Source organism: Oryx dammah, unplaced genomic scaffold, assembly GCF_014754425.2.
Source record: "Oryx dammah isolate SB20612 unplaced genomic scaffold, SCBI_Odam_1.1 HiC_scaffold_5, whole genome shotgun sequence".
Lineage (NCBI taxonomy): Eukaryota > Metazoa > Chordata > Mammalia > Artiodactyla > Bovidae > Oryx > Oryx dammah.
The window spans coordinates 3,918,557-3,945,843 of NW_024070189.1; the positions used below are offsets into that span (position 1 = coordinate 3,918,557).

Consider the following 27,287-nt stretch of genomic DNA (forward strand, 5'->3'; position numbering starts at 1 on the left):
TTTTCTTGGAGGTTTGCGAAGCAAGACGTCTCCTCCAGAGCTCCGCGGCCGCTCCCCCAGCTCCAGGACGCCGGCGGGGCTGGCCGCTCCGTGACTCCAGATCCCGCCCTTCTCGGCGTACCGCCCCGCGCCCACCGCGCCTGGGACGCCTCCGAGATTTCCAGGGCTCACCCGGCTCGAAAGCACCGAGGAGGCGGGGGAAACGGGGGGTCCTCGGACTGCCCGGGACCGCAGGCGCGAAGCCTCCCCTCCGCCCCCGCGCCATCCGCACGGAGCTCCCCTCCTGCAGTTGCCGCCCCCTGCCCCCCCAAAGGCTGCCGAAGTAACTTGGAGCGAAGCGGGGCGCGGTGCCCAAGGCCCCGGGCGGCGGCGGAGCCTTGCGCAGCCCGCGCCGCCGCCGCTGAGCCGGGCCCGGCGGGCCGGTGTATGTCTCCCCGCGGCCGCGGCGCGCCCCTCGCGGTGACTGCGCAGCGTGCCGCCGCCCGGCCGGGCGCGCACCGCCCTCTGCCCGGGTGACCGGCCCGCCGCCGCCGCCCGAGACCCAGCTTGACACCCCTTCCCCCGCCCGCGCCGCCGCCGCCACCGCACACACACACGCACGCTCCTCTCCATCTTGCGCTTCCCTTTTTTCCTCCCGATCCCTCCAGCGGGGCTGCGAGTTTTCCTGGATCGCGCCTCTACTCCGTCGCCTTCTTTTCTTCTCGCTCGCCTCCGCCCGCTCTCAGCTCTCTGCGCGCCCCTCTGCGTTTCTATTTATTGATATTTGTCTGGCGCCCGTTCGCTCGCGCCCCCCCCCCGTGTCCGGAGCCCTGCTCTCTCCCTGGAGTGGCGCGTCGGGGGCCGCGCCGCTGGCCGCCGTGATGCTGCACGTGGAGCTGTTGACGCTACTGCTCCTCGCGCTGTGGATGTGCGTGTGCAGCCAGGACCCCGGCTCCAAGGCCGTCGCCGACCGCTACGCCGTCTACTGGAACAGCAGCAACCCCAGGTAGGGCGGCGGAGGGTGGGGTAGGGGGCGGCGGATCGGAGAACCGGGGCTCCCCGGGCTGCGGGGCCCTGCGGACAGAGCGGCGGCGCCTGCCGGGGACCCGCGCGCCCTGGCTGGCCGCGGCGCGCGCGCTGACTCTGCGTGGGCTCGGGCGCGGGTTGCTTGGCAGGCGCTCGCCGGGAAACGCGCCTCTCGTGGGCCCCCTCTTTATTGGGGTGCGGCGGGGGAGCCTGGGTGCCCCCTGGGCGTCCCCAGGGCCGCCCGGACCCGCGGCTTCTGCGCAACGCCGGGGAAACGCTCGGAAAAGGCGGGAGCTCGGGAGCGGAGACTTCGCTCTTGCACCCGGGCCGACTGGCCGGCATCCGGATCCAGGCGCGGGGCTTGGGCGAGGAGAGCCTTGGGCGCAGCGCCGCCAGGAGCTCCCTCCTGGAGCCTGGCTGCGCCAGGATTGCGGGGGAGAACCCGCCAAATATCCCCAAAGTGTGTGTGTGTGAATTTTTCCTTCCTTTTCCCCCCGATGCGCTCGGAAGGCGCACTGGCTGGGGGCAGGGAGGGGTACTGGGAGGCGGAAGCTGGAGGTTTTTATTTTCCTCTTTTAATTGCGAGGAGACCAGGTGGCCCCCCAGTCAGTCTGGCCCTGGCGCTCTTGGAGGTGGGGAGGACGCTCCCCGCTCCTGCGCCGCCCGGTGGGCGCAGGGGGCCAGAAAGTTTGATGGAAGGCCGGGTCACGGCAGGCTGGCCGAGCTAGCAGCCCGAGTTGCCCGCCCCCGGAGGTGGGAGCCCTGGGTCCGGAGGCTGGCGGCGCCGCCGGAGGCACGCGCGCGGTCACCTGGAGCCGGTTCTCCGGCGCCGCCCGAGACCGCCGGGGACGCGGGGAAGCCGGAGACTCGCGCCCCGGGCTGCCCGAGCGCTCGCGCCGGCCCCCGGCCGCCCGCGGCCGGTCCTGGCTCACAGCCCCGGGACGTGGGGCGCGGGGGTCTTGTCCGCAGGGCCGGGAGGCCCCCTCCGGGTCGAGGGCAGGTCGCAGCTCTCCTTTCGCCCGGGCAGCGGTCGGCCCCGCTGGGCCCACTTTGCTCTGCGTCTCCGAGACCGAGGCCAGCTTCCAGCGGTGGGCTGGTCTCCGCGCCCTCCGTGGAGGAGGGAAACATACTCGCTTATACTGAAAACCCCAGCTTTGGTTTTTTTTTTCCCCTCCCCTGGGCTGGAGCGGAAGTTGGGAGGCCAAGGAAAGAGTTCGCGGTCGCTGCGCGCGTGGGGAGAGGCGCTGGCCGGCGCCTTAGTTTTTCCTCGCTCCCCGTGGCCCTCTCCGCCGGCCTTTGTTACTTTGGCACCGGAGGGCTTCCCCCGCCTGGAGGAAGGTCCTCTCCGCTGCAGACATGGAGATCTCCCTACTAGCGGTCCACCGGCTGCCAAACGGGGAAAGAGTACCCCCCCACACACACACCCCTGCTGTCCCAGGAAAGACAGTCACACCCAGGTAGCCCCAGACCTGATTGCAGCGCCTGGCCCAAGCGGAGACATCCCTCAAAGTTTGGCTTAAAAAAACACATCTCCTGGAGATGGGTGATGGGATGGGAAACTCATTTCTTCTCTGACATGCCACTTACCACTATTAGGAAAAAAGACAAGAGAACCATCCTGCCAGAGGAGATGCCTTTTATTAAAGCTGACAAGACAAATAGGGCGAGCTTTCCAGTTGTGATGGTGTTAAAAGCAAGTCTCATTATGTTGGTTGGTTTTATTCCCCTTTGGGCTTTATTAGACAGCATATTCGAAAGAGAGGAATTTATATTTTAAACTTTAGTGCCTTATTAAATAAAACAGCAGTGAAATTGGTTCGTTGAATTTGGGACATTTTGCTCTTGCTTGTCTTTTCTTTTCCCGACCCCAAACTTCACAGGGTGATCTTTTTTTTTTCTCATGGTATTCATTTATTGGAATAATGGGGAGTTCCCCTCGTCCTGGAAGCATCAGCAACGTCCCCAGTCTACCCCTCCTTCTTAACCTGTCAAGCTAGTCTGAGTTAGTTTGAGGACATTTTATCTTAGGTTATCTCTGTTTTATGCTTTTGATACTGTTGTTTGGTTTGAGATTAGCACATTGATTTTTGTCACAGGTCATGTTTTTTAATAGATCTGCCCTGCCGGTGGAAAACTCCCTTGTTCGGGATGCCATGGTGTCTCTGAAGCTGCCCAAAGTTAATCTGTAGAATTTTAAAATACCAAGAGTATTCTCCAAGTCAGTGTTCTAATTTGAAGCTTGTGGAAATACTGTTTATTTGATCATTATCAATTTGATAATGTTTAAAAGGAAGAATGATGTACCCCTACCCAAGAAATTCAACTGTAATTTTAGTATTCTTAGGGATTTGTGACTGTGTTTGTCTTTATGTGTTACTGTAGTAAAACTTATTTTAAAAAGTAATATTTTAAAGCTAGGTACCGGTAGGCAGATTTATCTTAGAAATGTTGGTGCTTTTTTGATGAATGAAGAAAAGTCAGCTTGGATGTAATTTAAAAGGAGCCAAATGCAAAATCAGTAATTTAGAAACAAACAGCTTATCACAAAAGGTAGTGAAAAAAATAGTTTAGAAAATTTGAAGAGGTCTACTAATTTAAATTTTTTGTTTTACATTTTCTTTTTATCTATTGTTTGTATGTAAAGTAAGCTAGCCATGCCTTTTGATTTTACATGAATCTTGTCTTTTAAGATTTTGCTAAATGAATAATATTATAGGAAGACTTCAGTCTTGTAGAAAAAAGTAGAGAACCTTAATTGCAACTTAAACAGACTTGAGATTTTTCTCCTGGAAGAAAAGTTAAGTGGGCACATTAAGATGATAACAAGTGGATATTATGGCAAAATGAAGTAAATGAAGTGTTTTAGCTTATACCTACGGACTTCAGTTTGAAATGAAGTTTAGAATGAAATTAAAGTATTATATCTTGATCACAAGGTTTAAATATCTTATATGTAACTTGTGCAGTCATAGGAGTTTATGTGCTGTGTTGGGCTTCACTGTTGAGAACTTTGATAACAGAAGTAGATCCATAACTCTAAGTTCACAGAGAAAAAAAAAAATGGACAGTTTATTTGCTGTCAGATACTTTTACTCTTAGACTTGGTCTTCCCAGGTATTCACTTCTGGGAAATAAAGGTTCACTTTTTAAATGCTAATAACTTTTAAACTTTCCAGTGTTTATTGGGTGGTGGGCAACTCTGATTTTATGTGTTGACTCACTACAAATCTCTAAAATAGCAACTGGGACCTATCAATCTGTGTAGAAATATATGATAAGATTTTTGTAAGTGCATCTTTTATATTTTAAACATTTGAAGAAGAGTTGTATGAGTTTCACCTAAATATTAAGAGTGATATTAAGATCCATTTAATGTTATGCTCTATTCTGAACTGGCCTGTTAGAGTTTGAGTAATTAAGAACCAAGTCAAGGAGAATATAGCTATTTGTCCTTACTTTAATAACATAAAATACTTTTAAGTAACTTTAAAAAAGATTTTCAACAATAGAACTTTCTTTACATTCTCCCTTAGTAGCTACGCTAATAACCGTAGAGATGGCTTAGTATTAAGAATATGCCTCTTAATCTGAAACATGCTATAAACAGTTTGATTCTTTCAAAGAAAATATTCAAACTGTGTCTACTGAAAAACTCTTGGATTCATTTGCCCATTTACCAAAATGATGCTGGGATAAGTAAACCTATCTGCTACTGGTTTGCGTTAATGGATGGAATGGTAAAATAATACAATGTGAAATATAACCATACTTCAAAAGTACTGATTCTCTTCAGTTAGTTCTTTGCTTCTGTTCAGGTTTGAGAATCACCAATTTAAAATGTTATTCTCTTATGGGAAAAGATATCTCTATAGTTCATCTGGGATTTTATAAATTTCAACCTAATGGTATGTTTTCTTTGGACTTGTAAATTAAACATTTCATGTTAGAGTAGCAGGTAATTGACACCATTTAGTTTTGCTAACATGTAATCTTGAGTTGTGAAAGTGATACGAATTCTAGATCAACACTCCAGAATCTTTCAGGCAGTATGTATGTGACTAAGCTGAGAGACGTAGTAACATTTTTCCCTAATCATAGTCCCTGCATATTATTTTCTCTTTCAGAATTCACTTGTTTCATTTTAAAAAGTCCAGGCTGTCAGGGTCATATATATATACTGTTATCCCAATACTGTGCCTTTTTCACTGACAAACAAATCTCAGTGTGGTCTAAACCTAAGAATCTGTTTAGAGGAAATCCGGAAGGTTGATCTTGGTTTTGAAAGACCTTATCACCAACCTTGATAACTCTAGTTTTAGAATTTTATATCTTTTAAATAGTATTTCATATATTAGAAACAAAAGTTCTTCAAGTAAAACACGTTAGTTAAGAGTCTTTTAACTTTATTAACTCCGAACCTCAGTGTAACATTTTATTAGATACAGTGGGGTAACTTTGTTATTTTGATGTTTATATCCATCTGCTTTAAAAACAAAGCCTGTGTGATGGAAATTTATATACCCTTATCCATTTGTAGGAAATGTGAAGTGACTTCCCCCACCTCTTACCCTTTCTTTATCTAGAATTTTGTCAAAGGAAAGTGTGCTGCTCATTTTGGGCCAGTGTTCCAGAGGATTTTGAAAGCAAAACAAGCCATTGGGATGTTAGGTTCCCCTGATTCTGTGCACTGTGCTCTGTATCCGTAGTAGGCCATCAGGAACAGTCAGCTGCCTTTTCCTGGAGAGACTGGAACCTCAGTGCTGGTTGAGGCACACTTGAGGTACAGTCTAGTTTGGCATTTCCACTGTGAGACCGAGGTCGATAGATTCTTCACGATGGAAAGAATCAGAGAGAGCCTTCAGTAAGTCGTTCCTCCCTGTTGGTTGATTTCAGCGGTGTTAGCTGTGCCACTGGCTCCCCAGAGGAGCATCCTGTTGCCTTGTGTGTTCTGGCTGATAATCAAGAGCTGCAGAGGCCTCCCCATTTGAAGGCTGGGCATCACATTTGGAGGGAACATTTAGTGATCTGGGGGCAAATTAACCTTGTGAATTTCTTGCCATTTAATCTTGTGAGATGCCTTCTGTCCACTGGCCTGATTTCCTGTAGGATGGGACAGATAAAGAGGAGCGTCTCCTTTTTCTCCCCTGTTGCTATGAACCAAGCAAGCTACCAGCTTCATGCTGGGCCAAGAAAATGAATGAATACAATTAGTCCTTCAGGAGTCCTGGCCTTTGCAAGCTTAGAAGTATATGCCCAAAGAGTGTACCTTTGAGAAAGAGAAAACATTAAAATGGAAAATGAACAAAACATAGGAAGATGTTAAGAAGAGAATTTCCTGTGAGCATTTGGTTCATTGTTTAATGTTTTTCTTTGTCCATTATAAATAATTTGATTAATATTTTTTTTAAAGATGCGCCTTAGCCCTCTTCATGTTCTTTGTGTGTGTTGGTTTTGAATAACTTCAGGCAGTAATGAGAACTTAAAAAGCTATGATATTTTAGATAATGAATCCCTCTTATGTTCACTGAGGCCATATAATCCATTTTCTTTTCAGAAAGAGTGTGCAAACTGTTAAAATGGCAGCTCTGATTAGAATGTTGAAAAGGAAACATGTGTGTCATAAGTACAGTGAGGAAGGCCCGGCCTCCCACCAGGGTGCTCAGTCAGGGATGAGTCTTCCAAAACGAGAAAAAATTCCCTTCTGATCGTTTGTGACGGAAAACACCTTCATATTCAGGTGTAAAACCTCCAAGAAGAGTATGAGAAATGAGATATTAATATTCACGTTAGTCATTTGTCTTATGATGGTGGCCTTAGACAGCGAAACATCAATAAATTGCTGTCTCTTTTAAGGGCCTGATTTATATTATTAAATTTATATTTTCTTCTGCTTCTCAGCCTATACCCTGAGCTGTTTGGTAGAAAAGTTTCCTGTGATTAATTTGAACTTCCAGTGTTTCTGAATGGAATATTACTCACTACCAGGAGCTCGGTTTCCCCTGGAATTTGCCTGCATTCATGTTTGCAAAGTTGTCAGTTAGAAACCAGGCAGCACAATGACATAGAAACCCTCAGTTTAGAATTAGGAAGTAATGCTGCGGCATTTTCTGTATTACAACTATTATGCCTAGTTTTTTAGCATAAATAAAAAAGTTCCTTATATTTTACTATTCTTAATAATCTATACTCCTGATTGTACTCGGAGGGATTTATTGTGAACTACTGAAATCTCTATACTATTTTCTAATCCGAAATCCATGTAGATGGAAACTTGACTTTGAGGTTTTTTAATATAGTATTCAAACAGGGAGTCACAGATTTCAATAAAACCATTATTTTAAAACAGTGAAAACTGCTTGAGTTAACCAGTTGCTGAGAGACCATAGTGTACCACAGTGAAGGTTAGCTCAGCTTTCATTCAGGTAGAATTCTATCATTTTCAATAAGGAAAAATAAACCTTTGTCATCTCGAGAAACATCCTTCATGCAATTGACAGTTGACAGTTTGAAGAAAATGTTACTGTCAGGCCTTATTTTCCCCTCAAGTGAGAAATAAAAATAGTTTTGAGTGATTAAAAAAAAATCCATTTAAAATTATTTCAAAATGGAGGGGAAATGTTTTCAGCTTTTACATATATGTCATAGAATTAATCTGCCATTTGCTTCAGGGAAGGTCATCAAAGTGCGGTTCCCTGAGAGGTTATCTCACAGCTTAGTTCCTAGGGTATTAACTTGAAAAAGCCAAATTCAGCTGATTTGTTTGTGACAGGGTATCACCAAGCATTTTCTGATGGAGTTCTGTAAAAGATGTAAGAGGCTGACATTACTCCTGTTACTACTTGTCAAGTGACCTGATTTTCAGAGCTGGTGATGGCGGTTCTGGTGTGAAGGCCGGGTGGGAATTTGGGTTTTGTCCTAGCTCTGTGTATATGCGTTGGCCCATCAGGCTATTAGCGCACTAAGAGCAGACCTTTAAAAAAAATGGCTTTGCTGTTAATACTTCTCAGTCACTGCCCAGCCTAATCCGTAAGTTTCCATGTGGAAGTGCCTGAATATGTGCTTGGAGATGAGAAAAAACATATACGGAAGTTTTTTGTTTCTCGATTTAGAAAAAGCGAGGGTTTTGGCTTTCAGTTAAATCAGCGTTTCTTTTCTTTCCCCCAGAAGCAGCCATCTTGTTTTAAGACCGATTTTCTTTCTTTCATGAAAATGGTCCGGAAATGAATATGGACGATAGGAAAGGGCTAAACCACTTTATAGTCATCTTGAGCAGGGGTCTCCATTGAGAGCTCTGTCTTATCTGTGAGCTCACTAAAAGTGCTGTCTTCTCGAATTTAGTTGTCAAAAATGGATATTTTAACTTAGTAATGATATGTTTTAAACCCAGGCATATTATATTTTCATGTTAAGTATTGGGCTGTACCATATTTACATATGTATTTTTCTCTTGAAACTTATAATTTCTCAGTCATATATTAATATCTCCTATTATCACTGCCGCCCCCATCCTGATGTCCTTTTTCTCACTGTATTAAGTAGTCTCTTAAATTTGTTGGTTGATATATATATTTTTTCCCCCAAATTGCTCAGCAGTCCTCAGAATCTTTTTCTAGTACGTGGTACTGATGAAAACATAGGTACCTCCAAGAAGAAGCACTTGGGTTGCTTTAAGAAGCATTATACGAAACCAGAGCCTTTCCGCTCCCTGCAACATAGGCTTTCAGTCTCATTACTAAACTGTTCCTGTGGGTTCTTACAGACAATTATTTTGGAAGTAAATTCATATTTGTTATTAAAAATAATGTGAGTGCCCTGAGACTGTGGTATTTTCCGCCATGTTTTAAATTTCTGGATGCATTTGGAGGAACATGTGGCCTAGTAAACTTTACCAAAAATTCAGACCATGCTTCTTGCTACTGCTTCTGTTTGGTGATGTCTGGGAACGTTATTCCCATGCACTGCAGTAAAAACAGAAATTCTTAAGAATAATTTCAAAGTAGCCTGCCTCAGTCAACCTGGTTAAACTGGGCACAGACTGAATACTGCTGATGTCACAGATGGTTTTAGTTCATTAGAAGTAGGATTTTTGGTGTTGCAGGGGCAGTGTGAGGCGATATATAAAGTACATGATTTGGGGTAAGACATACATCTCATGGACTTATCATTAAAGTCCAGGTATGAGTTAACAGCTTTTGTTACCAAAACCCTTTCCTCCACTATTCATCATCTCCTGTTCTTTGGCTGATGGAGAAGGCTAAAATAACCAAGTTGTTCAAAGTGACCTTTTTGTTTGAAATGAACTAGCAAATTGCTTTTGTTTTTCCTTCCTGCCTCTAAGGTGTCAGAATGTCCATTCTGGTTTGATTAGTGACTTATTTATGTATGTAGAAACTGTAATTAACAATTAGCTCTTGCCTCTGAACTATGAAAGCACATGTTAAAGTAAATGGAAGTATCTTCTCCTATTTAAAGTGCCGCTTTGCGGTTTTGAGGCAGTCGTGGCTTATTTTGGTGGGATAATTGTAGTACTCATCGTGGTCTAGGTGTTGATGGTGGGCATGATATGAAGTTCTGTGGTTCACAGGTGCCAGTGGAAAATATGGCTTTGTCACGTTCCCCCAACTTTAATAATAGACAGGGGACTTGACCTTTCGGTGAGGTTTTCTTTAATAGTATTTCATTTTATGGAGTCAAATGGGGATTAGGGAGGAAAGGAAAAATAAGTCTAGATATGGGGAAGTCATCTTTTGTGTTCAACAATTAGGTTAAACAAAGTGGGGGCAAATGAGCCTGGTTTCCCTGCTGTTGTTTCAGGGCCAGAAAATACAGACAGATGTTGGCCTGTGGACGCGGTGACCTCTGACCCACACAGCACGACCGCTGCCCTGGCTCACAGGGTCCCCAGTGAGCATGCCACCGCCGCAGCAGCCCCCTTTTGAAGTGACTGACACTTGTGATGGAGAACCTGAAGGGGCTTCTGTAGCTATTTGCGGCTCTCCCAAATCTCAGCCTGCTAGCTTCAGTTTTAACTTCCTCACCTTCCCTTTGATGAGCCACATTTCTTTGTTTGGCTTCGACAGTGCTTCTGTGACTTCCAGAAGGGACCTGTGTCCCCGTAGGCCCCATCAGTCTTTTCCTCCCAAGAAATTTATTCATCGGGTTGGGATAACGGAGGAGGCTCAGATGTATGGTCCTGCCGCACCAAGTGTTTGTCTGCTTTATTTAGCTAATATGTTTTTCTTTTTTTCCTAAGACAGGTGAAAGCAGTGATTTTGTTGCAGGCCTTTTCTTGTAGCTTCTGCTCTGCAATCTTGCCCATAACCCCTGGGTTCAGACAGACCATTAACCTTTCAGATACTGTGGCATTCAGAATTGTCTTCATATATTTGTTTACTGTTACTGCTTCAGGAAACTTTTATGCCTATTTTGGTAGTTTTCTGGCAGGGGCTCTGTTTATTAAAATCTAGTGACCCGGCACTAAATGGGGTACAGTTCAGATAGTGGGGCTCCTGACGGGGTTTTGTGTCAAACCAGAGAAAATAATAGGGAAGTGAAAGCTGCCAAAATGTGTCTCCCAATTACTAATTAATCAGGCGAGAAAGGACCTCAGTGACGGAGCTGGTGTCTGCCATGCCAGCAACGAAAGGGACGCCTGGTTTTAAACTCTCTGTAAAGCAAACTGAAGTAAGCCTCAGGGGACACAGCACCCAGAGAGTTGATATCACAAATGTTCATTTTTTTAATGTCCATGTGAAAACCAAAATTGAAACTGAATCATTGTACTTCACTAACAGTATCAAGACAGGAAGCTATTCTTTATGCATTTTGCTTATTAATAAGCAATGTCTTTATTCGTATAAATATTTTAGTGTGGGTTTAATAGTATTCTTGGTTTTAGTGTTGATGTAGCATTGTACACATACTTTATCCTCGATAGAGACTTGGAGGGGGGGAAATTAAAAATTTCTTTTTTTAATCATATGCCTGTCATCCATATTTTAAGCATTACTGTAATTGAAGAACAAAATTCTCCCCTCCCTTGGAAATATGTGTGTTTGCTGTCTCAGAGTTTCTAGTCTCCTCTATCAGCATTCCCACTATGGTTGCTGGACCCATAATTAAATGCCTGTTACTAGTGTATTTTTTCCATAGCATTTACAACCTAAAAAGAAAAGGGTCTTGTGTGGAACTATAGCTGTCAGGGGAACAATGAAACTAATTACACACTCTGCTGTCGCCCCTGTCAACTATACTCTGGGGAAACCCACAGCGTGCTAGAGTGTGGGTGTGTATGTATACGGGGTATTCCATATGAGTATACACACATGGGGTCAAACATACCTGATGGCTTAACCTAAAACTCTGAGATCCCTGAAGCAAAAAAAAAAAAAAGTACCAAGACAGTCTAATTCAGTTAATTAAATAGAAACAAAGCAATTCTTTATTGGGAAGAAGGCTCCCACTTTCGTATTTGTTCTTTAAAATCTGACCTGGGAGAGTCAGCAATACTTATTGCTCTGAATATGTCCTTATTTTGAGCATCATTTTGGAGTCCTGTTCCCCATACATCTGTGCTCATTATTTACTGTGAAACTCTCTCTTGTGCACATTGTTATTTCTTAGCTCCCGAGTTTGGTGTTGGTATCTGGTTTTTGAGGACCTATTGCTTCCTTTATTATGTATCTCTCTCTGTTCCTGTATTTCTCATTGGATGGCTTTGGCCATTTCACTCTTTAGTAGGTGGATTTGGGAAAGAAAATTAAAATATATATATATATATTTCTGAGATGTAGAGGAGCTGTGGTGTGAGATTTGGTAAGAAGGGACTTTGTGGCTATTGAATAAGTTGAGGTTTGGAATCAGTTTTGAATTTCAATCATCCATGCCATTCCTGTTCTGTGGTACCACATAGAAATAGGACTTGGCCCTAAATAATATTTTCCATTACTACTTTGATTTCTTGGGTGAGTTCTCCTTACTGTATTTAAACCAGAGCCAAATGGGTAAGTGCAGGAATTATATGTTGATTTAAACTGAGTTTTCCGAAGTTTTCACATTAAAGGAATATTATAAAGATCACTACCTAACGGTAGTAATATATTTCTGTATTGGATATCTAAAAGTTACAATTGGTGAAACATTGAATGATACCTGCAGACAGTGGGAGGCACACAGTGGATTCAGAGGTGGATAAGGCAACATCTGTGCCCTTAAGGAACTTGCAATTTTGTGTACATTTAAGAACTGTATACACATGATCACAGGGCAGAGAGGAAGACGCTGTTCTCATCACATATGTGATCTTCACCTCTGGGTGTATTCGGCAAACATTTATTGAGTGTCCACCGTGGGTCGGGTGTAGCTCTTGGTGCTGGAGATAGTGCGGTAAATAATATAGAAACAGCACCCACACCATCCTGAAGCGGTCAGTTTCCAGTTTTTAGATCACTGCGTTTCACACTCCAATGTGCACACAAGTGCTCTGAGAATGTTCTTGAAATACAGACTTTAATTCAGTAGATCTCGGGTGGGGCCTGTCTGCATCTGTAGTGAACTCTCTGATACTGATTCTGCTGACCCAGGAACCACAGTTTGAGCAGCCAGCTTCTGGATAAATCAGCAGGGAGAGAGATCACTTCTGGCTCCTCAGCAAGGGCTCCTGGTTGCTCTTGCCCTGAACTGTCTGAGCGGTTCTATGCTTTCTCAAGTGGCTCAGTATTTGCAGGAGTGCAGGTTATCTGTCTTAAGACCTGGTGGCCGTCTGTATTTCTTGTGACTTTACCCTCCAGGTCTCAGACAGACAAAATAGATTTTTACATTGAAGTTTATGGATCGTTAAAATGCACCGCTAACAAAAGTAACAGGCCAGGATTTGGATGGAAGTCTTGCTCTCTATAGACAAATCTTCTGGAGTGAAAAAATTGTCTTGGTCCAAAAGTTTAAGGAGGATCCTGTCATGAATGTCTCAATATATTTGCAAACCCTCCCCAGAGATATTTTCTGTGGCAATGCCAGAATTACACCTCAGAAACAGATTATTAAGACTTTCTAAGTGAAATCCATATGGTTAAATGAACCCCAAATGTTCATTTTACATTCAGCCCAGAAGATGACGAACAACTTTCGTGCTTCCTCTGACAGGGTTTCCTGTGGGTGACGTTAGGAGCCTACACTTTTATGGAGATTTGGGGAAAATACCTATCTGCTCTAAAATGCCATAATTTGCTCCCGGGTTCCGGCACCAAAAAAACAAAAACAAACAACAAAAAAAAAGCCATAATTTTAGTGTCTTTAGTGGGAAACCTTTGTTTCTATAGCGTCTCAGTGGTATAAATACACTTGTATTTTTTTCATAGCCTGTATATCATTTGCTTTTGCAAAACAATTGTGTGATGCTTGTTTTCACAAATAAAGGGTGAAACTAATTAAATTCAGATTACGCTGCCTGCTTATTGTCACTCCCTTCTGGGTGTATAAATACAATATTCCTACTGTCCTAAGTGAACTTGAAAGTCTTTGAAAGCATAAATAGACTTCCTTAACTGATACACCTCTATGCAACAATTATTAAAAGAAAGGTGAAACTCTTTGTCTTTAGATCAGCTATATTTGTATGAAAATAAGCCAAAAGAAGGGAAGGATAGTGAGCACTCTTAATTCAAGCATACTTTCATTTTTTAATAAAAATTTTGCTGATGCCTTTTTATAGTTAATTATCAAGCAGAAGGGAATCTTTTCATTTTTAAATCCTTGGCAAAAATGGACTTAATTATTGTGTACCTTTTGTAAGAACTATGAGTATTATTAAGAATAGTAAATCAAGATGTGTCTCTTTTGCTTGACTTTTTGTAGACTAATGTTAATGCTCATTAGGGTGTAAATAAGCATCTGAGAGAGTGACTTTGAGGTGACATCCACTTAAGTGTTCCCAGTCTTATGATTCTCATAGATAAAGAAATCTGAGAATCTTCCATGACTGTGTGTGAACTTAAGGGTGTCCTAAAAGAGACGTATGCTTAGAAGATTATTAAATGTAGAAATAGGCTCTCTTCATTGATTAATGAAGTCATTTGCATATCTCTAAAGGAATGGCTTTGTTCAAAATGGAGTTGACACACCTCAGATCTGTGGGCATTGCCGTGTTTAGATAAAGCGGCAGCTGCCCGTTAGTCCTCATTATGGCTTTGCCCCTCCATATTTTAAAAAAGGGAAAATAAATACACTGAAGAGCTTTTAGTTAACGGTGATTTGTCCCCATTCACCAGTTTTTATTTAACTCGAGACTATTAACGGTGACTTCTCAGATTGATAGGTTGTAACCAGGCTCTTTGACACACTGATATTTGTACATTTACAGACTGCCTTGATGGTATAAAGTAAAAGCATTGAATTCATGTGCCTTTTTGTTTTGAGTTTTATAACAGCAGCTGTTTTGCATAAAACTTCAAGTGGGTTTACATGTTGACTAGGCAAGGCTCAGAGAGGAAGATGTTAAAAATCCTGTAACCGATTAGATTTTTAATTGTCTTTGTTAACATTTTAGTTACATTTCAGATCTAGTTAAATTTCAGCCCTGAGTCTAAATACGCCATTCCTTTCATAGTGATGAATTTGAACCTGTTTCCTCTCCTTAACAAATAAATGGGCGTGAGAATATTGTCTCCCTCAGATCTGTGAAAATTTGAAGGAAAATACAGTAGGACTTTAAAAAGGGTTATAAAAATTCGAATAGAGATTGAGGGGGTAACCTCCATTAGCATTGATGCGACTCTGTAACTCCACATGTTCTTTTAAGTTGCATAGAAATATATTGTTACAAATAATTTATTGTCAAATCATCATGGACGATTTGACCTTTTAAAAAATCAAGTTGTCTTATTTTGTGATACGCATCACCCCTGCTAGATACTAGTTAGGCATTTACATCAGATTTCCTCTTAAAGGAATTCACATTTTAGGCTTATCTTGTAATTTCTCCGAGAGTAATAAAGTATGAAGAGTAGACACTGGAGAGGCCAGTTGGCTGGGGCCTTCTTCCAGAAAGGAATGTTGGATCTCCCTTGTAAAGTTGGTGCTCCCAGCTAATCTCTGCTTCATTGCTTCCTCTTTGACTTCTGAAACCCTAATATTCTGCTTTGGACTTCACAGGTATAATGAGGTATCTCCATCTCAAAGGAGAATTTAATGAATACCGACACTCTTTTGGAGAATGCTTGTATTTCCAATGAGGAGCTTGTTGAAACAAATCAATTCCTGTCTGGGGCTGTTCCTCACGGGCAGCGTGGCTGTCTCTGGGATCCTTGGATTCTTCTGCCTGCTACTGCCAGAAGAACAGGGTTGAGCCTCTTGACGCCTCTGTGCTTAAAAATCTCCTGTTATCGACTGCTTTTAAACTTAGTGCATGCTAATTATACACGCATTGATGTTAGGAGCATAAATAGATCATATCAATGTCTAGCTAGGAAAGGAAACAGAATTTGTCAAGGCATACATATTGTTCTGAAACCTGAGTTTCTTTAACACATTACTGTCAAAGGGCCACTTTCCTCTAGAATTGTCCGGTGGTGACTCAAAGCAGGTTACACTTCATATGTTTATAGTTAGGACAATAGCAAATGTTCCTGTTGCTTGTTTTAGGAGAGCATCATATATGATTATTTTATGACAGTTTTCTCCTGATGATATAAACCTCACTTAAGCTCCTCCCCACAATGTAATTCATAAGGGAAATTGTCAGTGATCCTTATGTGCTGTAACCCAGAGATTTCGTGACAACCAAGGGCAGCGTTTGGCCAGTAGCAATAAAATTGACGTGAATATTAGCAATAGCAAAATTATTTGAGAGAGCCCTGATGAATCCACATAACTGGTTTCCCTTCAAAGTTCAGTGTTTCAGTGTTTGGAATTGCTGTGCTCACCAGCGTATCAGTCGGATCTGTTGTGTCATACAGAAGTGGGTTTCTTTGGTCCTGCTAAATTGGAAGTTAAGATCTGTCAAGAGAATGAGCTTGCTGTGAGTTTATTTCAAGTTTTAAAATTTGTAATTTTAGGTTACCTGGACTCAGTGTCTGATGAATGATTAATGGTTCCAATCTCTCCCATGTTCTAGGCGTCCTTTCTTGGTGATAGAGTAGTCAGGAAATTTAAATTTTGATGATTTACTTATTGACACTCTGTATTAAGAAAAATAATTCCTTACAACCCATGTGTCAGTTTAAACGTATCAGCTAGAGGCTTCATTTCAGCTAGGCTGACTCAGTATTTTCTTTCCATGAGAGCATGTTGATTGATCAAATTGAGTGTATAGCAATCCAGTAATTCCTTAAGATGTTGAAATGATTGGATTGAGTTGCATTTAAATTATTTAGCTTTTATTAATATGGTAAGTAATGTAGTAAAGATTAGAGCTGAACATATTTCAGTGCATTTGATGAATTTAAATAAACATGATGGAACAAGCCTATCCTGATATAGCTAACCTTTTACCTCATATATTTTGAGGAGGACTATTTTCAATTCTCTTCATTCTCTCTGTGAAATGACAAATTATGTCAATGTATTTTACCTGTCTAAAATATAGACAATGGGGAACTGCCTTTTATTACATAAACTCGAATTTTAGCATTTGGACAGTTGCAAATTGTCTTCATTTTCTCTCCTGTTGAACTTTTCAGATCATCTGCCTGTCCTTATAGAAATATTATAAAATGCGAATGGCATGTATAGTTAGGTCTTTAAGCACAAACAGTGAAGTCTACTTATTGATTTGAATGCAATAATGAACATTATAATTGGTTACAGCCAACAACTATGAATTTCTTGCCCCAGATATATAACTGAAATCTCAGGTAATTTTTTATGGCTGTAATCATTTTAGTAGAAACATCCCAACTGTAACTTCAGGTTAGTTTTCTGACAGTTGACTCCTTGAAAAAAAAACCAACTGGGAAAAAATAAAAATATTTATAGTGAGTTCATTTTATTTTTTAATAAAGAATCTATATTTATACCAACAGAAGGCCATGTAAATGTATGGAAAGACTCCATTGATCCCAGTATAGTATTAGAACTACCACTCTCCCCATCCTTCCTGCCATCCCTTATTATGGGACTGTCACTGGCGGGAAGAGAGCGTGTGTGACTTTTCTTTCCCCAGTTCCTCTCTTCAAAGCCAAAGATTTGCCTTCTGAATGCTGCCAAGCCAGCAGACACGCGTGGTAGTCTTCACCATAGCCAACTCAACTCTGGGTGTTTGGCGATCTGAGTTTCCTTTTAGGACACACTTGAATTGGTGGTATATCTGGCATCCAGTTCGGGAGTCAGCCAAGGAGTTTGGAGGAACCTCCCCTAGGGCCCTTGCGGGCAGAGAAGGCAACCTTTGGCAAGCTCAGGGTGCCTGATCCCATTAGGGCCCTGCTGGCAAGACTTACAAGGGATCACACTAAGTGGATTTCCACCATGGGCCAAGCTGGAGTGTGAAGACTGCAGTCACCAGTGTCCGAAGATATCTGGTTGGTTCTTCTTGGTAGAAGCTGCTCATTCGGATCGAAAGTCTAACCTGTTTGGTTGAACCACCTCCCTTCCCTTCTCTGAGAAAGTGGTTTGGACAGTAATCTGCTTGATCTAGCTCGACACCCCTCTTCCTGCTGGTTAAAGTAAAATCTAGAAACCTCGGGGGACTCCCCAGTGTTGGCTTCTGCTTGGAAGGAGCTTCAAAACAGCGGCTGCACACTGCGGTCCATGCTGACCGGGTCCGGGGCTGGCTGGACCGCTCAGAGCCGCCTGTGGTCCCTTGGGCAGCACCCGGAGCCGGCTCGGGTCTGCGTGTTAGGAGGAGAGAAGGGCCGCGGGAGGACCACCAGGGCTGGAGCTGGACTCGGACAGGCGCCCGTGTGGGGAGAGGCCGGCGGCCTCCAGAGCCAGCAGGAGCCGAGGCGGCTGCAGAGACGCTGGGAGACCCGCAGAGCGGTGGGAAGGTGCGGAGCTCCGGGTCCTGGCCGTCCCGGCGGTGCGGGGTTCTCACGGGCACCGGAAAGGGAGCCTTTCGCTGGAGAGGAGCGAGAGATCGGGGAAAGCTGGGTTCCAGGCTGATCCTCCTCCCTCGCGGAAACCTGTCCGGATGCCTCTCTCAGGCTTTGCAGCTTCAGCTGTCCTGTCCGATTCACACTCTCTCGGGTACCTAAGTGCTTCAGCTTCCCCCAGGGATCGGATGGGCCGGGGACAGCCATATGCCATCTGAAGTGCCAGTTCTGAAGTTCTAAAGAGGCGATGTCCTTACTATATGAAACATTTCAACTTTTTTTTGGAAAGAAAATTAAATCGTTGAAATGTGGAACAGATTCCCTTGTTTCAAAAGTGGAGTACTTTGAGTGAAAATTGACTGTATTTTTTTTTTTTTTTTAACCATTCAATTCAAGAACCCAAACAAACAGCTGGCTGACTTATGTTTTAGTAAAAACCATCCTGGTACATTTACTAACTGGAAAAATAAACATCCTTAAAATGGAATTCTCATGCGTCCTGACTGCTAAGTGATTTTTAATAAAGACACAGTGAAACCAATAGCATGTTTGGACTGCCTTTCACTTTGACTGATACTGTAAACGTCCCTACGTTTTAAATGCCTGTCCTTCTGTGACATCTGATGTGAACACACCAGGGCTAAAGACCACATACAGCCACATACCAACACAATTAGGAAATTCATTAATTGTCAAGGCAGTGATCAGAATGTTCTGCTTCACTCGGGCTAATAAGGAGCAGCTAACAAATGATGTCACAACAGAGCCTGGAAAGCCATGAACAGCGAGGAAGCGCATCTGTTCAGGGCATCAGGAACTGCTTCCTGGAAGAGGAGTACAGTCGTGCAGGCCCTGAACGGTGGATATGGGCTTCATAGAGATGGAGACAAGCAGGAGAAGACCATTCCAGGGAGTCACAGCAAGAGGAGTGAAGATTTGCTGGCGGTAGCGTTGGAGGTGGATTTGGGGGCCAGACAGAAAGTAGTTCATTCTGAGTCAATGAGACCCAGTGCAAGATCGGAAGCTGGGGCTGCAGTGGGTTAGCCACGTTGCGGGGTGTCACCGAGAAGCTTCTCATATTGAGGGGAGGGTCATTATGATGGATTCGTCTCCATAATGGGTGAGTTAGCAGAGTGCGCACATGTATCATCATTGTTCTGCAACGCTGTGTATCGCAGCCGCTGTTTAATTGACTTGCAGATATAACCGGGTACTGGAAAATTTTGAAGGTCTCGAATTAGGTCTGGTTCATAAGTGGTTATGTGGTAGGAAGGTAGAACCTGGGGCAGTTTTAGTATTTCCTGATAGCACTGGATGGGGCTCTATCTCATATAAATTACTTCTCTGATTTCTAGATTGAGCAGTTGTTTTCAAACTTAATTTTTAGCGCCCCCCCCCACAAAAAATCCCATTATTTGCAAAGATCATCAGCAGAAAACTTAAAGCAGATGCCATCATTCAAACATCAGGCTGCATTTAGGAGAGATTGGCAGCTAGGGCACCCCCTCTTCTGCTCCAGAGAGGCTGTGCAGAGCTCCCTGAGCTGGCTGTATGAGTCCCTTTTCAAAACCCCAAGTACAGCCTGGGTGATTACTTAGAGGAGTGTGGGATGATTCACGTCTGCCTTCACAGGTACAGAAGGGGCTCTGTGCCCCTCTGGAGGTGGGGGTATTTCTCCCATGGCTCCCGTTTATCAAGCACGCACTGTATACCAAGCATGGTGCTTTACGGACTCCGCAGTCATTATCAAGTATTTAATCTGGACAGCACTTTCTAAGAAGAAGGCATTATAATGATCCCGTTTTACAGATGAGAAAACTGAGCTTTATGTACTTTGACCTTGGTCAGTTAAGTGGCCCTTAACTGCTTATTAGCTGGGCTATGTGGAGTGACCTCCATCTAAGAGAACTCAGTGAAGTATCGAAAGGTGACCTTGAGACAGAAGGTTCCAGGAGGCGAAGGGGATAAGAACATAGAGACTGTATGCTGATGTGAAAGGAGGGTGTCTGTGTTCCCCCTTGTTGAGCGTTTAATGGACTGGAAGGTTGCAAAGTGCAACTGGTTACCTGCAGCAGATAATTAGTACGCCTGGAGGTTAAATGTTTCATGGACTCGTTCTTTGGAGCTAATTGTGAGGCTGTGTGCGTTTATATACACACACACAAAACGTGTGTTGTATACGAAGAATACTGGGACTCGTAGGGAATTCACATGCCAGCTAGCTGTTCTCCTATGCGTTTGGGTAAGCTTGACTCCTGAGGCCTGGCCAAATATAGTAATATTTTTAAAAGAATTTCAGGAACATTTGTAGAACTCCTAGAATAAAAGCTGGAGTTTAACAATCATATTGTTGGAAAAGTTCACATATATTTCATCTAAATTCCTGTACTGTCGGTCAGCTTTGGTTTATATAATAACTATGAATTCACTTAAAATTTAAAAAAAAATACAGCTTCTGCCTCCTTCACATTCAATGTGTTCTGATCAAGAAGCACGTGTTTTTAACAGTATTGAGAACTGCCTATGAATGCTTGAATTGACTCTACGTTCCTCTGTATCCCAAACCCCTCCCCACATTTCCATCTCTCCCCTTTCCTTGCTTCCTTTCATTATGGGAGTTTTTTGTCCCCTAGCTTAACAGCCAGTAAATTATTCCTGATAGGTTTCAAAGGCAAAAGTCCCCTGATAGGATGTGGGTGGCTCAAGTTCCCCGCTACTCTCTGGAGAGACAGCATGGAAAGGAAGAAAGAGTTTTCGCACCTTATCCATTGTGGACATCTGCTTTGCAGGCTAACCCAGGTCTGTGAGCTGAAATATGTGCCTGGAAACATGGGGTGATTCATCACCCAGGCAGAACCTTTGTGGCTCTGCAGTGGAAGTTCTTACCCCTTCTTCTTCTTTAGTGTATACGAATGATATTGATATGTGGGTAATCCTGAGTTTGTGTATACTATCTACATCTTTGTTTGTGTTCTGTTCCCTGGATGATAAGACTCTTGACGTCAGAGACTGTGGTTGATGGGCAGAAACACTACATACAAGAACTGGCCTGGGATGGTTAAAAATCTGAGGCACTTCCTGAGTATAATGCTCAGCTTCTCAACTTAGCAGGTGCTGTGGGCCTGGACAAGTTGCTTAACCTTTCCCTGCTTCACCTACCTCAGCTGTAAATGAGAATAATAAATCTGTTTCTCTGATAAGACTTATTGTGGTGATTAAATGACATGTTACATTAGAACAATGCCTGGCACAGAGTATGTGATTCATAAATGCTAGCTACTAATAAATACTTTTGCGTGACTTTCTCTATTTCCATTCAGTTCAGTTCAGTTCAGTCGCTCAGTCGTGTCCGACCCTGCAACCCCCTGAATCACAGCATGCCAGGCCTCCCTGTCTATCACCATCTCCCAGAGTTCACTCAAACTCATGTCCATTATGTACCAAGAAAAAAAAATCTTACAATGGTACAGAGATGTATTAAGGAGATAGCATTGACTGTCTTTGGAGTTAGGGTGATCTGGGTTCAAATACTGATTCTTTAACTCTCAGTTTCATGTGTATAAAATAGAGAGTATGTATAATTTGTGATGATTAAGAGGAAAGTAAATGCATTTAAAATACCTGCTGCAAAGTATCCCCTCTGTGAAATCTGGTTATTATTATTATTAATTTAGAGAATTACGCACTTGAGTATTAACCTGTGAGATGACTGGTCTGCCCACAGTTCTATCTTCATTTCATTTTCTTGCCTGCCTATTGCCAAATGTTTTGGTAACCTAACTGAACCCATGTGTTAATTGTGTGGAAGTTCTTTCTGATTTTGTCAGTTTGAAAGATGAAATGTTTGAAAAAAGAAGTAAGGCCTGGAATCTGGTGATGTGCATGCCACTTTTATTTTCTCCCAACCCCACGTTTGGCCTTAAGCAGATCACCAAATGCCCCAGGACTCGCTTTCATCTTGACCACAGGTGACTGAACAAGGTCATCGCCTGTGCTAGAGCGTCTGAAGATCCCAACAAGTCAGTGCTTTGACACTACTTGACTTTGACCTTGGGCAAATCACTTAACCTTGGGTGAGTCCAGTTTCCTCATCTGTGAAACCAGAGGATTGTTGTCCTCTGGGAGGTCATTGTCAACTTCATGAATCTTTCCGTCTCTTTAACTTCCTTGGTTAAAAGGTATTCTGTATTCCCCCCACCCTTTTAGCTTGTCAGTGCAGAGGAGCTAATACATATGTGTCTACAACACGTCTAAACTTTTGAAGGAAACACACAGATTTTTTTTTTTTAACTTTCAAACTTAAAAAAATTTTTTTCTGTGTGACTTCTAAACATGATTTGAAGGATTTATCTGGAAAACTATCCTGAAATTATAGTTAATTGGTAAGAAAAATAATATACAATATCAGAGCTTTGGGTACACATTTTATACCAAAACAAGCCAAGCAACCTTCATCCAAGTTAATGAATCCAATCCTGAGATTTGACACAGGGAGACTTTGGCAGAAATCTGTCACATTAAATTCTTAATTTAGTTTGGTTCTAAAAAATAAGAAGAGTTTTTAAGAAGTGTTTCAAAAGAAAAAGAAGTGCCTGGAGTTAAAAAATATATATTCTTCAGGTCACGTCTGTAAGATCTAAATCACAAGTTGAGTTACTAAGCTGTTTGGTTTTCCTTGGGAGGAGATATGAAGTAGAAGAGGGGAGACTTTAGAAAACTGGGTAAATGTGTACATGTCGGAACAGAGCATATGATTGTCTATTTAAATCTGTATCATAAGTTATATAAATATGACTCTACGGGTTTTTTGACTCCATAGTCCTTTGAGCTGTTTTTGCTATATCACATCTAATTTTGCATACTTACTTTTACATTATAACTGAAATATAAATAATGTCATGGTAGACTTTATAAAATGAAAAGAATATCTCAAACATTACTTTAGTAATCAGCGAAAACTGAAATGGACAAGACACCCTGGAGCTTTAAAATAAATTCTAAGATGCCAGTTCACTCTACAAGGGAGAATGATTCAGCCAGAAAATCAGCTAAAGTTTTAAGTGAGTTACGCATTTGCATCAAGATGATGGTAAATGTATAGATAGGTCTATAAACTATAAGGAGTAATTATGACCCAACACACCTGTCTTATGCCTGCCTTGTATTAGACCTGCTTGCAGAGGAGACATTGTCTCATCTGTTGGGTGGGCCAGATACAGCTTCCGGGCCTCATCAGTTCCACAGACCTCACCCCACTTCCTGGGGCAGGGTGGGTTTTCAGGGGACCGGTCACAATCACGGAGCACAAAGGTGTGGCCTCATAAAGGTCAGGCCTTGTTCTTTCGAGGAGGTGGGTTTTGTGAACACCAGCCATTACCCACAGCGGGTGTGTGTTTGCCAGTGTGTTTCTGCATTTAGTGATTTGGTGGACATGAACTTAACATTGTTCATTTCCTTGCTATCTAATAAAAGCAGTCTGACTAAATTTAAAAATCCAAGTTTAACTTTTAGACTTTTTTTTTTCTCCCCCTAGCTTGTAATTTTGTAACCTTTCATTGTTGGTTATCAGAATGAGAATTAAAGTAAGTTTATTTTGCTGATTTTTATTTCTAGCTAACAATATAGTTATGTTGTTTAAAAGACCTTTTTAAAATAATAGCTTATTATAATAAACATGCTGATTATGAAACTATGATTTTAAATTATGATTTTTACAAATATTGAGTATTTTTTAATCTAACACCTGTACCCACAATGAAATTGTGAGAGGCTGAAGAAAGTGTACATATAGTAGCTGTATGTTTAGACTGAGTGGTTTGAGTGGCTCATAAGTTTCCAGAATTGCATAAGATAGAAATACACTGATATTAGTTAATATGCACGACAAATAATTTTATTTAAATCCACGCATAAACTTCATTTTATCTGCAAATTATTCCATTGATTGTGTTATTTACCTTTTTAAAATATTGTTATCAAAGTGACATCATGACATAGATGCTAGTTTTTTAAAAAACGTCACAAATTTGTATTGTAGGGCATAGGTATCATTTATATAATATTTTACTTAAACCTCATTAGCAATCTACCATGCATTGGTGATAATATTCAAAATTCCTGAGTCCATAGTAAAATCACTATGTCTGGAGGAACATGCGGAACTGATCTCGAATGTGTGTACTTTACACAATAAAAAATCCTACACGGTAAAGATTTTTCAAGAAGATTTTTTTCCCATTTCTGTGGAATCAAGCCTATTCCATCTTAAGAACTGCATTCAGTGACAGCACCACTGGTAGAAACTGGGTCCCCAGACCCACCTCCATACTCCCATGAAAATGCTCTCTTTTTTCAGAAGTGGTCTTTTTAACCTTCTCATAGATTTCACAGCTACGTCTTTCAGAAATGACTCACGTCAGGGGTAGCTATTCCTGTCTCCTCGTTTATAGGGAGACCCAGGAACGCAAGTGGATTTGTGACAGAAAGGACGGCACCCCCGCGTTTAACTAGCGCCTCCCCGCTTTCTCTTCCGTGTCCCCTGGTAGTGACTGGCTAACCTCACTGAAGACAGTTACACCAGATTCACTGTGATCGCCCTGGCGTCAGACTCACATCTGGTTTAATCTTTGCATTTACTGTGGTTGGTATAGTGCCTGGCACATAGTAGGTGCTTTGTGGAAGGTTTAAAATGTGAGAATGATAATGCCATTAGCGCATAGCACCTGCTTAGATTCTGCTCATCTTTCGTTTCATGGAGAAGGGGCCACGTGTTAACAGGTATTGAACTTGATAATTAGCAGTCACAGCTACCCCATATTACTCTTCACAGTGGCAATGTAAACAGATCCTTACTCATTGTTTTTCTCAGCCACATTGTTTGGCCTCAGCCTCTTAGGTATTTGAAGAGATGGATTGATGAGAGCAGAGCAGAGCAGGTGACAGGCTTCGGGCCACAGGGAACGTGTGGGCAAGTGAGTTTGCCTGTCTTTATATGACTGAATCTTCCATTTTTACCTGGAGGAAACAGTAGTAGCTAGATGGCTCCTTTGGTTACGGCTTAGAAAGGACGTTTAACAGTGCTTTTCTGGCTCTCTCTCTCTCTTTTTTTAATATAACAATCTTCAAATCAAAAACTGCATCTTAAAAATGTCGAACACTTTAAATATTTGCTCTCTGTACAGACTTGATGACTTTAAGTCTATGCAATGTCCGCAAGATATGAGCAAAGTAAAAATAACATTTCCCCGTCCTCAAATCCTTTTGAAGTAAGAGTCAGACAAAAACATTTATTTGCTCTGGTATTTTAGGATAAATTTAATGACAGGACTAGACTAACTGTAAAACTTGATCCAATATATTGTGGGCAGGTTGTTTAAGAAGGCACTAAAAACAGGGTGATATACACACAGAGATTTGATAGAAATAAATTTGGTAATGATGTTTAACATGTGAATAGTGTGTGTCTTTTAGGGACTAAAATATCATGAATGGTAGAATAAATTTAATTTAGTCATCTCTGGATAAAGTACAGGTAAACAATTTGGTGTTTATGTAAGTTAAAAGTGGCTGAGAAAATGCTTCAACTTCTATAAAGCAAGATTTACTTATTTTCTTGTTCCCTTGTTTGAAGCTTGTCACTTAATAGACATTTTATAGTTTTTTTTTTTTTTTTTTCTGGATGAATTTAACTCACACCGGAACAGTTGAAAACATTTGCAAGTCATGACGTTATATAATCTGACTTTTTTTTCCATCTTTAAAAGTAAATCACAGTTTAAAAAAAATTGTTGAGGAAATTCATTTTTAACTTTTGAGCATCTACTGTGTGTTAGGTACTGTCTAGGTAATTAAGGTATTCTTGGATATCAAAGTTACCAGTTACTCATGAATAAATAACTGAACTTACCTGCTTATTTTGCTTTACAGCAAAAAGTACAAGTGTGTGTTTACATAAGAAATTTGTTTAGATAACATTGCTTTTTCCCTTTAATGAACCTTCCTCTAAAGGCTGTGTTTTCTTCATTAATTTGTATTAATAATTTTTGAAATGAAGCAAAATGTTCTCATACTTTCTTTCTAAATGTTTCTTTTTGTCTCCTTTCATTTATAAGAAAGCACTAACCTTTTTGGGAAGGTTACTAGGAGCTAACAAGTAGCAATATAATGTTTGATGAATCTGAGCCAAGGTGACTATTTCTCTCTAATGGAGGATGACAACGACGGATTTAAGAAGTCATCCCCTTATTGTCTCCGGCACAAAAACCTTCCGCCTGCATCTTTCAGCTTGTATCACTACTTCTAAAGGATCCATGGGCAAACTGCTGAATTTTTATTAATCAGCTTAACTTAATGAGATGAAAAGACCTTTTCAAAAGAATGAAGAAGGCAGAGACAGATACTGAGAACCACTCTAATTCTTTTCCATGAAAAAACCACTTTCCTTCCAGACTTTTTAGGGAAGGCGTATTCAGCCCTGTTTCCAGGTAATTCATCCGGCTCTTCTTTCTAATTTTCACACATTTAGGGACTTTCTCTAGCCGTGTGCTGCCTTTATTATTGTTTTTTAAAGAAAGTAGACAGTTCTAAAGAAGAGTTAATGAGAGTTGAGGGGGGGGAAATACCTTTGGGAAGGGAGGCAGGAAAGCTTAAGCTGATAAAACATGACTCTTTTTTTGATGGGGGCTCTGTTTGGATAACTTTGCCTCGTCTAAATTCTTCTCTCTCGCCGTCCTTCCTGCTCACCCCATCCCCTTTCTTCCCCGCCACGTCTTGTCAAGCCTCCTTCATAAACGGTAGCAGCTGGAGACCTTTTAGTGGCATTCAGGGATTACTTCCCTTCGGGGTTTTAATAAGCCCTGATGCTTCAAACACAGTCAAGACGCTTCTGGAGACAATCGCCATTCAGGCTGGGGACTGTGGAACCTTTCAGGGCTCAGATGGCTGGATCCAGGTGGGACCCTGGGATCCACGGGGCCCAGCAGGTCTCAGTAGCAGGGAGTCCCCTGGAAGGGCAGACTCGGAAGCAGTCAAGAGAGGGGTGGGTCTCTGCAGTCATGAGGGGCTGCGTCCCATGCTTTCTCAGCCTGCCTGACTGCACGCTCCCTTGAATTGTTGGATTTAACTCTGACCAGCCAGAGCTGCCACCACTCAAGTCCCATGGTCCCAGGCTTATTGGTCCCCATGGGGAGACACCCCCCCAATAGTGGGGACCCTGGGGCAGGATGCTGAGGTGTTATTTGAAGGCTGAGCCTACTGGAGGGC

General features: G+C 42.3%; 1 protein-coding gene across 2 annotated transcripts in view; it reads left to right on the forward strand.

Moving 5' to 3' along the window:
- Positions 1–559: 559 nt before the first annotated feature.
- EFNA5 (ephrin A5) overlaps positions 560–27,287 on the forward strand; it is a 291,263-nt gene continuing 264,535 nt past the window's right edge. Inside the window, exon 1 of one of the 2 annotated variants that reach the window (XM_040239726.1) lies at positions 560–985. In XM_040239726.1, coding sequence (XP_040095660.1) covers positions 861–985 — 125 coding nt within the window. In that variant the 5' untranslated portion in view covers positions 560–860. The remainder of the gene's footprint in view (positions 986–27,287) is intronic. The other variant, XM_040239727.1, reaches the window with a different exon arrangement.